General features: G+C 38.8%; 1 protein-coding gene and 1 long non-coding RNA gene across 2 annotated transcripts; both read left to right on the top strand.

Annotated features, from left to right (window-relative positions):
- Nucleotides 1–692: 692 nt before the first annotated feature.
- On the top strand, nucleotides 693–6364 carry si:dkey-251i10.2 (uncharacterized protein LOC562682 homolog). Its single transcript, XM_056247383.1, has 5 exons — nucleotides 693–1163; nucleotides 2735–2847; nucleotides 4681–4790; nucleotides 4978–5042; nucleotides 6142–6364. Exons 1-5 carry the CDS (start codon nucleotides 971–973, stop codon nucleotides 6246–6248), a joined length of 588 nt encoding a protein of 195 aa, XP_056103358.1. The 5' UTR covers nucleotides 693–970; the 3' UTR covers nucleotides 6249–6364.
- Nucleotides 6365–6425: 61 nt separating this feature from the next.
- Nucleotides 6426–7937, top strand: LOC130082519 (uncharacterized). The gene is made up of 2 exons (XR_008806779.1): nucleotides 6426–6923; nucleotides 7828–7937. It is a non-coding gene; the product is annotated as an uncharacterized LOC130082519 (long non-coding RNA).
- The last annotated feature ends 2980 nt before the right edge of the window (nucleotides 7938–10917 follow it).

Genomic DNA, 10917 nt, shown 5'->3' with positions numbered 1-10917 from the left:
CCAATTTACCTTTTTGTGTAACTGCCTTAAAGAAAATAATGACCAGTATGGAAGTATCTTTTTAGTTAAAACTAAAATTGTGCCATTTACTCACTCGTGTTGTTCCAAACCTGTATGATAAGATATTTTGAGAAATGTCTCCATGTTGTTGTATGGTTTTGTATTTTTTTCTTGCCCATACAATGGAAGTCAAACTGTTATGGTTATGCCAGTTATTTTAAAGACAGCATAAGCTCACTTTTTAAGGTGTTTGTTAGGATTCAAACGAAAATATAATATTATGATGAAAACGGGTATTTCATGATTTTAATTGGTAACATTTCATATCTATTGTGAAAAACCACCTGTGTGAACATGCCTTAAAAAAAAATCACCTTCACTCCAACTGGTTAAGTCATTGCTAACAAAGACGAGTAGAAATTTATGTTTGCATTTGACATTTGGTAATTTATTTTTTTGTGATCATACGTGTGGCTTAAGACTATAAATACGTAGGTCTGTGTACATTTTCTAAATAATAAAGCCTTTAACCTAAGTTTTTAACAATTTAACTAGTGAATGACATCACACGCTATAATAGAAAAGGCTGTTTACCAAACACCAAATGCTTACATCCCACATGACGAACCAACCAACCCATATCAGTGGCCCAGAGCATGAGTCTGGCGAGGAGAATTGCACATTTCCATGCTTATTTCTTTCCCAACAGAGGCTGTCTTTGTTTCTTTGTCCAGATCAATGACAGATTCCCGAAACCGAGGAGAATCCGCCTCACCTGTCCTCACCCCATGTGGATACTTTATGCACGGGAGGGGCAGCATGGCGTGTTGCCGTGAAGTATTCATTTTTTATGCAATTGTGACTCAGCAAAAGTGCCTTTCAAAAGTCGAATGTCCACTGCAAGATCTGTGTGTATAAATTTGTTTGCGTTGGATGTTATTATTTCAAATGAGCTGTTGTTTCAGGAACGATGGACGCTGTGTTTTTCGGGGTTGTCGTACTTCAAATTTTGACGTGTGCTCTGTCCTTTCCAAACGGGGCTCCAGCTTCAACATGTGAGGATATGATGCCGAGGCATGGAGGGATCCAGCCCCAGCCGAACCCTGCTCCATACACCATCCAGACCAGCAGCACCACTGTACAGCCCGGGAAACCCATCACAGGTGAGGACCATTGCAGAAAATACGACGGGTCACTGCTGTTTTTAGAGGAAACTTTTTAGAAATTAATTCTTCTTGACAATCTACATGCATGATTTCTTCTAAGATCTGCGTGACTGAATTCAAAGTTCTCACTAAACTGTCATGGGAATCATCCATATTTGGAATATCAAGAAGTTTTATGTCATGAAAACTCAGGCCAATTTGAGTTTCTAGCATTAACAGGCCAATTTCTGTTAATGTATTAACTCCATTTTTAAGTTATTTTGCAATTAATTTTTTTAGGCATGTACAGTATTGGCCTTCACCCTTTCAAATGCTATTCTTTTTTTTTTCAAATATTTTTTTAAGCATATTGCGTAGATGTGCTTTGAGTCAATTGTTTTAAAATACATTAACAGAAATTGGCCTGTTAATGCTAGAAACTCAAATTGGCCTGAGTTTTCATGACATAAAACTTCTTGATATTCCAAATATGGATGATTTCCATGACAGTTTAGTGAGAACTTTGAATTCAGTCACGCAGATCTTAGAAGAAATCATGCAATGGTCCTATTTTATTGTTTTTACTGATAATGCAATGAAACATGCCAAATAATAATTTTGGCCAGACCGAAATACAAAGAAACTAGTAACACATGCAGAAACAAGAGAGAACCAACAAAATATTAATAAATGATTATTTTGTACTCAGTGTATTCTTTTTCCTGTGAGCTTCTTATTTTTCTAAAAAATACACAAATGGTGTGCACATCCCAAACATCCAAATTGGGCAATGATTGTGCCTGATGAAGACCTGGGGGTCGAAAAGTTGCCTTTTAATAAATTCTTTTGGAGCAGTAATTTTTAGTGTGCAGACTTCACACTTCTTTATTTGTCGTCTTATTTTTCTAAGCATTTTTTTTTTTGCAATTCTTTTTTATAAAATAAAACCTGTAGCTGCAGTTTGCCTTTTTTTAATTTGCTAAATAATATTGTCAGATAAATACTAGGGCTGTCAAATGATTAATCGTGATTAATCACATCCAAAATAAAAGTTTTTGTTTACATAATATATGTGGGTGCACTGTGTATAATTATTTTATATATATAAATACACACACATGCTTGTATATATTTAAGAAATATTTTCATGTATATACTGTATATAGATTTATATATAATTTATATTATATATAAATATTTTATATATAAATAATATTTTTTCTTAAATATACATGCATGTGTGTGTATTTATATATATACAAAATAATTATACACAGTGCACCCACATATATTATGTAAACACAAACTTTTATTTTGGATGTGATTAATCGTGATTAATCATTTGACAGCCCTATACCTTAAACGGGTTTAGTTGTGTTCAACCAGGTGTTTGTTCTTCCCTCATATTTAAAATATATATATATAAATTAAATATATATAAAAAAGTTTCCTCATATTTTGGTTTAATCAAACTTGTAGGGTCATACAATAGTGGCCAAAAGTGATGTCTAGAGGGGATATATCATATCAATACCTAAAAAGTGATAGCATCTTCAATTGAAAATGTTTATTCATTTGTTGTTTGTCAGTTGTAATCAAAGGTCCAGACTACCGTGGCGTTCTCCTTGAGGCTCGCTCTGGAACCGACACAAAAGCATTAGGAACCTGGCAGACTCCTCCAACTAACACAAAGTTCTTAGAGGTAAGGCTTTCTGTGGGCTATATCTGACACACACACATCATGGAGACGTCTATTTGATGTCTGCATTTACATCTGCAAAATGTATTTTGCTCATCTGCAATATGTCTCTGTTTCCTGTCAGATGTTAAATTAGACATTTAGAAAATGTCTTTAAGATGTTTATGGTAAAACTTCTTTTTCTAAGATGCTTATCAGATGTTTTCCAGATTAAGCGCCCTTTAGCAGACATCGTGCCTGTGCGATCTGGGGTATAAACATAGTGGTACAATAGAAGCGTAATATATGATTTAAATAATACAGAACCACTTAAAGGGATAGATCACTTTGAAATAAATTTTTGGTATGTTTTAGTTTACCTCAAGGGCATCCAAGATGTAGGTGTCTTTGTTTCCGCAGTAGTTTCAATTTTGATATTTTTAGGTCAAACCGTTCTTGTCTGTCAGTCATATAATGCAGGTCTATGGTCACCACCTCAAAGAGCATGCACAGAGAAGTCCAAATTAAACATGATTTAATGACTCGTAAATGTAAGTACACATTGATGGCCTAAGACACGAAACAAGCGGTTTGTGTGAGAAAACGAACAGTATTTATATCGTTTTTACCTCTTGTAACCACAGCCACGTCCAAGTACTCTGATGGCGCGGGCGCCTCTGTCTGCGCAAGCCCCGCAAGTGATCTCTCGCGCGTGTACGTCACTCATTGTTTACACAGAGATTTCGGACATTTTACCTTTCACTGTGAAGATCTAAACATATTTAGATATACAGGAAATCGCAATGGAAGACGATTTCGGAAAGAATTTAGAAAAAAAGAGAGATATTACGTCCGAAATCTCTGTGTAAACAATTAGTGACGTACACGCGCGAGATATCACTTCCGGGGCTTGCCGACGCTTGCGCAGACAGAGGCGCCCGCGCCATCAGAGTACTTGGACGTGGCTGTGGTTACAAGAGGTAAAAACGATATAAATACGGTTCGTTTTCTCACACAAACCGCTCGTTTCGTGTCTTAGGCCATCAATGTGTACTTACATTTACGAGTCATTAAATCATGTTTAATTTGGACTTCTCTGTGCATGCTCTTCGAGGTGGTGACCATAGACCTGCATTATATGACTGACAGACAAGAACGGTTTGACCTAAAAATATCAAAATTGAAACTACTGCGGAAACAAAGACACCTACATCTTGGATGCCCTTGAGGTAAGCTAAAACATACCAAAAATTAATTTCAAAGTGAACTATCCCTTTAATTTAGAAATATTAGACTGCACAGCACCCCTAAAAAATGACCATGATGATCAAAGTTTCCACGCTTCAATGTTATGCAAACTGCGATGCATGGAAGATTCTTCTGAGGGATTTCACATATATAGCCATTTTGTAAAATTTAAACTGGCTTCCTTGTTTTTGTTTTTGTGGTATGACCAATTTATGTTATAGTATACCTATAAGTAAATCACAGCCGTTATCCCCCGTATTTTGTAACGCGGAAGTAAACTATGTTCTGTGAATATGCGAGACTTTCGATTCATTGGGGACTAAGCCTATATGTAAATAAGTAGAAGAATAATAAAGTGCAGTAAAGGTAAAACTATCTGCACTACAAACCAGTGTGTTACGACAATACATTAAAATAATATGCTAAGCAATACCGTTTGCAATATCAAGCAGCATAACAAGCTGTTTGTACACCGATAAATAACTGGAAGCGAATGACAGCGGAAGCCAGACACATTCAATTTACAAATGGCCGCTCCCACTCTTGTGTTGAAAATAAGGTCGATAGATTTGGTAATTGTAGTTACTGAATGTCACTTGTGTTTCCTAGTGTTCAGGAAACCCGAAAGGTGCCATCACCCATGCCAACACCAACATCAAAAACAACTCCACCGTCTATACCTGGACTCCACCAGCTACAGCAAAAAGCATCTTCTTCATGTAAGAGTGAACAGTTACAATCTCAAATTGACACTGCATGACTGTAGGCCTACTAATGCTGTAAGTTGTATTTGGTTCAAATTGTGAAAAATGAAGAATGTGATATTTGAATATCACTTTTATTCCTCTCTCAAATAATCCATAGAAATGTTTAAAACACTTCATTATTTGTCCACTACTTCCTCAGGGCCACCGTAGCCCAGCAGCGCAGTGTGTTCTGGGTAAATGTGAGGTCGCCGACTCTGACCCAAAGTGAGTAACAATGGAAACAATTCGCCTTTGGCTATGCCACACCCTAGAATGTAGATTGACCAATCACAGCGCAGCCGAGAACGAGCTCCCACAGAGGTCCGACACTTTTTCACAGCGCTCCATTGACTTTAACACAGGCGTCTCATATTTTTGGTCTCGGCAGGCTATTACCATCGTAGTTTTATCAAAAATATGGTTAAACGTTGTGCCTGGGGCATTTGTAACACAGATACGCGTTTCCCAGAGAGGTTTTTTTCCCTTCACAAAGTCAAATCCTGACAAGTGTCGTCTAGCTAGCACACGCTGCTAATAAATACAACGTTATACTCGCGTAGTCCGTTTGCTTTGTAATAACGATTATAGAAGTGAATAGAGACCTACCCAGCTTTGCATGAACAGTGTTGCTCCTTGATATTGTTAGTCCCAGCCTCCGTCTCGATTAGTAGGATATGCGGTGGTTCATTTTTTGACTGTGACCGGTATGCTTTTGCCTCTATTTGGATGCTTTGTTGTTCCTTGTATGTCGTGAATATAGCCTTCGAACGTATATTGCAGACCCTTTTGCCCACTTCTATCGGACACTTTATTTGCTGCTTTATAAAAGTTTGATAAAATTTCAGCAGGAAGAGCTGTCACAGCATAAGCCATATTGATACCAGTTTGTTTGTCGGACGTAGCAACGGTAACTAAGGGGGGCGGGGCTTAGCCAAAGGCGAATTGGTTAATTCTGGAATCCCTATAGTTTTGTACATTTTATGTAGAATTAAAGCGCTGTCACAATACCCTTGTACAGAGTCTTGATTTAGATTTTTGGGCTCTACTAGAATGTGTTTTCATGCTTGAATGTTTTCACATATTTTGCGTATTTCATTTATTTTTCGTATGGGTGGGAATTATTTAAAAGAAGAAAATTGTGACGTGTTTGTTTCCGCAACTGAGGCGTTTCAGGGAGTTCAGGAACAGTGACACTGATATAGAGAATAACTCCCGCTGGAGCTCACACAGCAACATTACACACTAAAGAACATGTAAACATGTAAAACAGCATTTTTGTCCCTTTTTAATAACACTCTAATAATCTTTTCTCTCCTATTACCAGGTGGAGGAACATCGCTTGATGTGAACAATAGTGCTGAAAGAACTGCCACTCCTGTCCTGATGCTTCTTGTTGTTCTGATGGCAAATGTTCAGTGTCTAGTTGCTTAAGAATGATCCAGACTGAGTAAATTATACTAGCTCACTTACTCAGTATAAAATATTTAATCAGCATTGAGTGTTTAGATGCACAATTTCATTTGTCTGACTTATATTTAGCGGATAGTTAAAAAAAAGAAAATGCATTATTTTGTGCTTTGGGTTTATTTTGGGTTTTATTTCATGCCCAGCTGAATATACACTATGCCTTGTGCATAAACTCAGATTTTGCTACTCTGGTGAAAAATCTGAAACATCATCCTGATGATTGCACAAAAAAAATATTTTTATTTAAAGGGATAGTTCATCCAAAAATGAAAATCCTGTCATCATTTACTCACCCTCAAGTTGTTCCAAACCTGTATGAGCTTCTTTCTTCTGTTGAACACAAAAGAAGATATTTTGAAGAATGTTGGTAACCAAACAGTTGATGGGCTTCATTGACTTCCATAGTATTTCTTTTTCCATACTATGGAAGTCATCAACTGTTTGGTTTTATGACACATTGATGATTTAGTTATTGGGCGTCATATTTGACAGTAATTGTGATTTTGAAGACATTTATGTATCTATCATAACTTCAATGGTGGACTACCTTAAACAACTTTTAGATGGATGACGCATTATCTCCATTAAAGCTTTTTTTAAAACCTCAGGAACCTCAGGTGCTCTGACCAGGTCCAGAAGGTGCAGGGGCGGACTGGCCATCTGTGTGATCTGGAGAATCACAGAACGGCCGGTACTCCAGGACGGCCGGCGGGCCGGCCCACCACCCGCCACACACGCAGTCACAGACATACCAAGTCTCCCGGAAGTTCCGGGAGTCTCCCGCATATTGATAGCGGCTCCCTGATGCCCGCAAATTAGTTAAAATCTCCCGGAATCTAGAGCGAGTAAGAGCACGCATGGCATAAATTGTTATTTACAGAGTGGAGCGAGCTAGAGACCTTGTGTGTGTGTGCTAGTGTGTGTGTGTGCCTCATGAAGCGCATACAAGGACCCAACCAGTGCGGGCTGGCTTTTATCTTTACTACTCCCGAACCGAATTAATCAGAAATTAATTAGCAAGTTACTTGCTAGGGATGATGTTAGGAAGTGATATTCAGCTTGCTACATTTTTAATGATTACAGTAGTTAAAACAGCTAAACTTCAACATTTTAGCTGTAAAATGCAACATGCAGTAGCTAATATTAAGAAATATGTTGTGCTTTTACTTTTAAAAATGTTTGTAACGTTACAGTTAATGCTAACAAACTTTGAAGATTTTTAATACAGAAGTTACATTTGTAATGGTGTAGGGCCAGCCTATTTTCATTTAGATGTGGTATTATTATTTGTGCAGTAGCTAAGATTAATTACTGCATAAATTAATTAAGATTATTAAGTAATAAATTCATTTTAAGACAGCATGGAATAGATTGTATAATATGCTGTTAGCTATAATTTGGATGGTAGTATCATGAGCCACAATTGAAGTCATGTGACAGGCGGCAGGCGTTATTGTTGTCGAGTTTCCGCGCGCCGATTTCTTTGGGCCGGGCCTAGTCAAAGTCCAGGGCCGTTTTTTAGTCCCAGTCCGTCCCTGAGAAGGTGTGATCGCATTATCATGTCTACACTGGTGACCATGTGTCTGGATTATATCTGCGCAAATTAACATTTGTATGTCTGTACCTATATTTGCATTAAATATGTGTCAACTGAAGGTTATGCTGTCTTCAATGGAGAAGATTGTAAATTTTATCCCAAAAAATCCATTAAAGCTGCTTTGGAACAATGTGTTGTAAAAAAGTGATAGGGCCGACCACATTGAAATATTGCTTATACTGCCTACTATGTTTTTAAAGTATGTCAAACTTTTCAAAGAGTAATATACTACATTATCGGCACCATAGATATCCATAATAAAGGCTAGATGTCTCGTCCGCGCTGCTGGCCAATGGAGGTCGACGTCCGCACCTGGCGGCCAACTTGTCATAGTCAGCTCGTCACTCGTAACATTGTGTTTTAATAGTGCATGTACTTTTTAAATGATCATAACTTGCTCAATTTTCTACCGATTTTCAAACGGTTTGGTTTGTTATAAACGTCAGAGATGTAGTTATGACACTGCATACTTATGAATAATCAGTGTATAAATAAATAATCATCCAGAATTATAGCCACGTTAATAATGTTTGTAAGAAACCAAACCGTTTGTAAATCCGTCAAGATTTCAACGAGATAAGAGTATTTGTGTTCGTGCTGATCACTCATCTTACATCGGGGACCACAGAGCCCGCCAGAAAGCTTGCCTGTGACAAGATGGCCGCCGGTGATGACGATAGAGACTCTGCCGTAAGACATCTAGCCTTTATTACGGATATCTATGAATGGCAAACATCACTATGTTGCTAAACTTTAACCGGGTTAAAGGTTTTTTTCCCCTTTTGATGAAACAGAAAACGAATAATAAACAGATTTATAAAAATAACAAAACTGTTTCAGGTTGCGTATGCTGATTCTCAAACGTTTCAACATGAGGCCCTCTTCATGTAGGGTGCATCGCTTTGGGGCCCCCAAAGAAAATTCATGACGCAATTAAATTTAATTTTAACATTAATTTACTATTCACAGTAAATGCAGATGAATATTGAAAATTGAATTACATATTTTGTTCTAGAACTTCTGTGCGGCCCCGTTTGAGAACTGGCGTTTGCAACCCGGTTCCCTGAGAAGGGGAACAAGACGCTGTGTCACGGAGATGATGCTATAGGAACGCCATAAGCGTGAACGATGTCTGAAGAACGAATAACCACACGGGCTTCAGGAGTGGCAGAGCAAGACAGCTCTGGCCCCAAATGCAGAACATTTTTAATGGGGGCCCTCGTTTGAGGAGCCCACATGCACGTGCATACCCTGCGTACTCGATCTGAGCACCTTGATAGGCACAACCGGTAATAAAACATAAGGCAATATGAAAACAGTTTCCAGTTCTTGTTGTTTAATAATAACAATACAAAAATATTACACTGTTCTTATTTAACAAATCACCTTAATTCAATAATGGTAAAAAAAATGCACTAACAGAAAACAAACACTTGTGACTGAAATTAAAACCTCATTTCAATTTCAGCTTGAGTTTGGAAATAAAACGAACTAAAATAACATTCTAATATACACTCACCTAAAGGATTATTAGGAACACCATACTAATACTGTGTTTGACCGCCTTTCGCCTTCAGAACTGCCTTAATTCTACGAGGCATTGATTCAACAAGGTGCTGAAAGCATTCTTTAGAAATGTTGGCCCATATTGATAGGATAGCATCTTGCAGTTGATGGAGTTTTGTGGGATGCACATCCAGGGCACGAAGCTCCCGTTCCACCACATCCCAAAGATGCTCTATTGGGTTGAGATCTGGTGACTGTGGGGCCCATTTTAGTACAGTGAACTCATTGTCATGTTCAAGAAACCAATTTGAAATGATTCGAGCTTTGTGACATGGTGCATTATCCTGCTGGAAGTAGCCATCAGAGGATCGGTACATGTTGGCCATAAAGGGATGGACATGGTCAGAAACAATGCTCAGGTAGGCCGTGGCATTTAAACGATGCCCAATTGGCACTAAGGGGCCTAAAGTGTGCCAAGAAAACATCCCCCACACCATTACACCACCACCACCAGCCTGCACAGTGGTAACAAGGCATGATGGATCCATGTTCTCATTCTGTTTACGCAACACATTCTCACACCTCTCACCACAACTCTTTGTGGGTTTGTACACCACAATGAGCGTTGTTAAACTCACCGATGAAAGCGGTTGCCTATGAACGTGCTAAACCTTTGCGGAGAGGGCAATTGATATCAGATTGTGGGGGTTTTAAACATAAAAAAACAGATGGAGGGCCAGATAAATATGATCTGGGAGCCACCATTATACTAGCCCTGGCATAGATCATTTATTGTAGCCTATTCCTTTCTATTTTTATTTATTGCAGTCTCGACTCTCGACCCATTCGCAGCAGACCATTGCGGTGAGCTTACCCAAGACGTCAAATTTCAACGCTACAGGCTCCGGTTCAGAGATCTATAGTCTATCGGACTACCCTGCACGTTGAAAAATGACGACAAAGGTATACCCAGTGCGTCAATAAGTGACGCCAGGGGGTCATGACCAAGCGTCCATATGTGACGAGTTGGGGTGTGAGAATGTGTTGGTTTACGCCAAATTCTGACTCTACCATCTGAATGTCTCAACAGAAATCGAGACTCATCAGACCAGGCAACTCCTGGCAACTCCTGGCCAATTTTGGTGAGCTCTTGCAAATTGTAGCCTCTTTTTCCTATTTGTAGTGGAGATGAGTGGTACTCGGTGGTGTCTTCTGCTGTTGTAGCCCATCCGCCTCAAGGTTGTGCGTGTTGTGGCTTCACAAATGCTTTGCTGCATACCTCGGTTGTAACGAGTGGTTATTTCAGTCAAAGTTGCTCTTCTATCAGCTTGAATCAGTCGGCCCATTCTCCTCTGACCTCTAGCATCAACAAGGCATTTTCGCCCACAGGACCGCCGCATACTGGATGTTTTTCCCTTTTCACACCATTCTTTGTAAACCATAGAAATGGATGTGCGTGAAAATCCCAGTAACTGAGCAGATTGTGAAATACTCAGACCGGCCCGTCTGGCACCAACAACCATGCCACGC

The sequence above is a fragment of the Rhinichthys klamathensis genome, unplaced genomic scaffold (assembly GCF_029890125.1).
Source record: "Rhinichthys klamathensis goyatoka isolate OS25496 unplaced genomic scaffold, OSU_Roscu_1.1 h1tg000046l_1, whole genome shotgun sequence".
Lineage (NCBI taxonomy): Eukaryota > Metazoa > Chordata > Actinopteri > Cypriniformes > Leuciscidae > Rhinichthys > Rhinichthys klamathensis.
Note: the sequence above shows the minus strand (reverse complement) of the source record. Positions and strands in the feature narration are given on the sequence as shown.

What these genes read in the sequence shown, in the direction of transcription:
- si:dkey-251i10.2 (XM_056247383.1), top strand. Translation starts at nt 971, where the DNA reads ATGGACGCTGTGTTTTTCGGGGTTGTCGTACTTCAAATTTTGACGTGT. An exon ending in GCCCGGGAAACCCATCACAG is followed by an intron (nt 1,164 to 2,734) that starts GTGAGGACCATT and finishes GTTGTTTGTCAG; the next exon opens with TTGTAATCAAAGGTCCAGAC. An exon ending in GTCGCCGACTCTGACCCAAA is followed by an intron (nt 5,043 to 6,141) that starts GTGAGTAACAAT and finishes TCCTATTACCAG; the next exon opens with GTGGAGGAACATCGCTTGAT.